The sequence below is a fragment of the Larimichthys crocea genome, chromosome XVII (assembly GCF_000972845.2).
Source record: "Larimichthys crocea isolate SSNF chromosome XVII, L_crocea_2.0, whole genome shotgun sequence".
NCBI classification, from domain to species: domain Eukaryota; kingdom Metazoa; phylum Chordata; class Actinopteri; family Sciaenidae; genus Larimichthys; species Larimichthys crocea.
The window spans coordinates 10,356,069-10,360,284 of NC_040027.1; the positions used below are offsets into that span (position 1 = coordinate 10,356,069).

At 48.3% G+C, this 4,216-nt stretch overlaps 1 protein-coding gene across 1 annotated transcript; it reads left to right on the forward strand.

The window, feature by feature from the left end:
• Nucleotides 1-477: 477 nt before the first annotated feature.
• Nucleotides 478-2,713, forward strand: LOC104932399 (forkhead box C1-A). The gene has a single exon (XM_010747606.3). The coding sequence runs from the start codon at nt 819-821 to the stop codon at nt 2,235-2,237; it is 1,419 nt and encodes a 472-aa protein (XP_010745908.1). The 5' UTR covers nt 478-818; the 3' UTR covers nt 2,238-2,713.
• Nucleotides 2,714-4,216: the final 1,503 nt, after the last annotated feature.

A 4,216-nucleotide genomic window follows, 5' to 3' on the forward strand; every position in this document is an offset into this window, starting at 1 on the left:
AACTGTTATTTATTTGAAATAAAAAAAGGCCTATCATGTCTCGGGCCTGATATCACACAGATATCACTGAATATATATATTTTTTGGGGAGCTCTGTTTTTACATCGTTTCCACTTTTACGCACAGTTTGGATTTTTCGGAGATGAAGAGCAGTGTGCGCCAGAAACCTCACAATAAACCCACTTTCTACTTTTCCAAAAAAACAGGCTAATAAGAAACTATTTTACGGCTCGCAATATGATAAATTGATGAAAAATAATAAATGTCTCGCAATTTGGGTCATTAAGTGAATTTTTCAGCATTATGGGCACACCCTTAACAGCATTTTAATAACTCCATGTCTGAGGCTGAAGGAGAGAGGGAAGGAGAGGAGGAGGAGGAGGGAGAGGAGGAGGAGGAGGAGGAGGAGGAGGAGGAGGAGGAGGGATGGGTGGAGGTGGGGGGGGGTAGTAACTTTTGTCGCCATGCAGCTTTTCCACAGGTTCATTTCGTCCTCCAATTGGATGATGGAGCACACGATCGGGGAGGAGCAGCCCAACTAGCCAAAAGGCAGAAAAAAAGTGAAAAAAAAAAAAAAAGTTGCTCGCTGTGTAGGCTCGTGCTCCTCCAGCCTTCCTTTTAGCCTCCTCAGTCCTCCAAATGTTCACTGTGGCACTGTTCGCTCTCTCCGGTTCACCGTGGCGAGCTGTGCCTTAAAGAGGAAAAACTTCCAGACGAGACAGAGCGAAGAGAAACGGTGACAGAACCGGAGCAACACGGAGAAGTTGTGAGAGTTCCTGGGGGGAAGCAGTTTGGGGAGCTTTTACGCATTGCGCAGGATGCAGGCGCGCTACTCCGTCTCCAGTCCCAACTCTTTGGGAGTTGTACCGTACATCAGCAGCGACCAGAGCTACTACCGGGCCGGCGGTGGATACACCGGGATGCCTGCCCCCATGAGTATGTACTCCCATGCGGCCCATGACCAGTACCCGGCCAGCATGGCCCGGGCGTACGGACCGTACACCCCTCAGCACCAGCCCAAGGACATGGTCAAGCCTCCCTACAGCTACATCGCTCTCATCACCATGGCCATCCAGAACTCACCGGAGAAGAAGATCACCCTGAACGGGATTTATCAGTTTATCATGGAGCGGTTCCCCTTCTACCGGGACAACAAGCAGGGCTGGCAGAACAGCATCAGGCACAATCTGTCTCTCAACGAGTGCTTTGTCAAAGTGCCCCGGGACGATAAGAAGCCCGGTAAGGGCAGCTACTGGACCCTGGACCCGGACTCCTACAACATGTTTGAGAACGGCAGCTTCCTACGGCGCCGCAGGAGGTTCAAAAAGAAGGACGTGCAGAGGGACAAGGATGATCGAGACAGGCAGGGCAAGGACCCCTCTGCCCGCACCCCGGGAAGGGAGCAGGAGCCGCCGGTGCAGGGCTCTCAGCCGGTGCGGATCCAGGATATAAAGACAGAGAACGGGACCTCGACGCCGCCACAGGCCACGTCCCCGGCCCTGAGCACCGTACCCAAGATAGAGAGCCCGGACAGCAGCAGCAGCAGCATGTCATCAGGCAGCCCTCACAGTGTGCCCTCCACCCGGTCACTCAGCATGGATGGACCCGAGCACCACCACCACGGCCAGGCCCCGGCGCAGGGCTTCAGCGTGGATAACATCATGACCACCCTGCGGGGGTCTCCGCAGGCCGAGCTGTCCCCGCCACTCATCTCCGCCTCTCGGACAGGTATCACCCCTTCACTGTCGCTCAACTACTCCCCCAACCAGACACCCGCGTACAGCTCAACGACCTGCAACCAGAACGTGATCTCCACGAACTCCAACGCGACCTATCACTGCAACATGCAAGCCATGAGCCTGTACGCGGGGGACAGATCATCCGGCGGCCACCTGGCGCCGTCCACCACCGTGGACGAGGCTCTGCCCGACTATTGCATCACCACGACCACCGCGTCCCCTCTCGGACACGGCAACCTGAGCCAGGCGGGCCAGGACGGCCACCACGCTCACCAGGGACGGCTCGCGTCTTGGTACGGGGACCTGAGCCACTTGAGCCCGGGTTACCCGGCGCAGCAGCAGAACTTCCACTCTGTGCGGGAGATGTTCGAGTCCCAGCGGATCGGGCTGAACGGCTCCCCGGTCAACGGGAATAATAGCTGTCAGATGGCGTTCCCATCCGGCCAGTCCATCTACCGCACCTCAGGAGCTTTTGTTTATGACTGCAGCAAGTTCTAAAGCCAAAGTGTGTCTTTTAAATTAATAACTCTAATATATGTTTTATATTTTTTTGTACTTTTGGTCTTTTATTCACACTCCGAATGGACATAAAGAGATTGAGACTTTTCTGTCGAGGCGTGTGTAACTCCAAAACAACACGTAAGTTTTCTTCCCTCTCTCACTTCGAGAATTGTTTATAAAGATGGCTCCAAAAAAAATTACCAGCTTCTATGACTATAGACTGTAAATTATAGCCTAATATAGTAATTTATTTTTTAGGAAAAGGGAGTGGATGGATGTTGAGGACCAAACACTTAAAAGTTTTTTCTTATTGCTGCCTTTATCTGTCCCAGTTCTTGTATAGAAATAGAGGGGGGACTGTGTAGTCTGTACTGACTTATTCTATTCATTTTGTCTTATTTGTTTAAAAAAAAAACTATTTTGAAGGCATTACATTTTGTTTGTTTAATAAAGTGCCGCCTATTTGATTTTAACTTGAGTGATTTATTAGCAGTGGTAATGCTAAGGAGAGGGGTTTTTTTTAATCAGAGCTCAGAGTGTTTTCGGGGGGTGAAATATTTTAATTTGAAAGGATTGTGTAAAAATGGAGGCCACTGGAAATCTGACTTTTTAAGAAAATACGCAGAGTTTTAGTTTTAGTGGCGTTCAAGCTGCGCGCTCTGGAGTTTCCCAGTTAATCCGCGTCATTTGTTTTTTTCTGACTTGTTAAATTAAAACTCAAACACTGATTAAAGTTCATATCAGCTGTTTGCTTCAGTAAGGATTATTTTATTCAGGTTTTAGGAGCTCTGCGGGTCTAACTTTACGCGCAGAGGCCGCAGCGGCAGCAGCAGCAGCAGCAGAGGAGGGGGTCAGCTGAAATATCAAACTGTGAGAGGTCAAACAGATCCACGTTCATTCTGACTTCCAGTGTGAAAGCTTCGCTTCAACCTGCAGCTCGGAGACTTTCAACAGGCGGTAAATAAACGCACGTGTGGCGGTTTGAACTCGGTGAAGGCCGCGTCAGCAAAAACAAATCAGTCATTGGAAAAGTGAGCAGGCTTCCGTCACACTGCTGTTTGGGACTTTTTTTTTTTTTGCATGCAGAAAATCTGCAGCTGCTTTTTTTTGTTTTGGAGGTTTTTTCTGCTGCTGGTGCAGGACGGTCCTGGTCTGATCTGATCCGGTCTGGTCTGAGGGAGGAGGGGCGGTGAGGCCTGCAGGCTGCAGACAATGCAGCAGCACTGACCTGTTTGACTGAGGGAAATATCGCTGCTGTCAGATGTTTATTTATTTCAGTGCTTCCTTGATGACATGGGGGAACCCCACCACACACACACACACACACACACACACACACACACACACACACCACCACACCACCCACCCACTCTCTCCTCCACCCGCCAAAAAGCTTCTTATGAAGCTCTTTAATTATAGAAATCTATTTTTAATTTTTTGTTTGTGCATGCTCAGCTGTTTATTAACGCTGCAGCACGATTAAATCTAAATTATTATAATATTTTACATAAAAAAATTAATTACAAACAACGAGTCACTATGAAGCATTAAATATCCTGAACTCATCAAGCATTAATATAGCTGCAGGTGACAGGTTAATTATTTTTATTAAGCTATAATAAAGATAACACTATAAGCTATAATAACAGGCTAATAATAATAATAATAATAATTATCATAACAATGGTATTTTTATTACGTCAGAAGTCGGTGTAGTTTCCAGGTTGGACAGTTTTAATATTCACGAAGACAAACATGATTTTTTTTGTTTGTTTGTTTGTTTGTTTGTTGGAGCTCTGGAGGCCTCAGCGCTCTGACCCCTGCAGCCTGCAGGCGCGGAGACATTCACAGTGTGTGTGACAGTGAAACGCCTCTGCAGCAGTGTGTGTGTGTGTGTGTGCGTGTGGTGTGTGTGCGCAGGTATGTGTAAATAGAAGGCGGTGGAAATCAAAAAGCTGAATATGTGACCTGTCATT

Bases quoted from the DNA above. Each gene is read 5' to 3' on its own strand.
- LOC104932399 (XM_010747606.3), top strand. From the start codon at position 819: ATGCAGGCGCGCTACTCCGTCTCCAGTCCCAACTCTTTGGGAGTTGTA.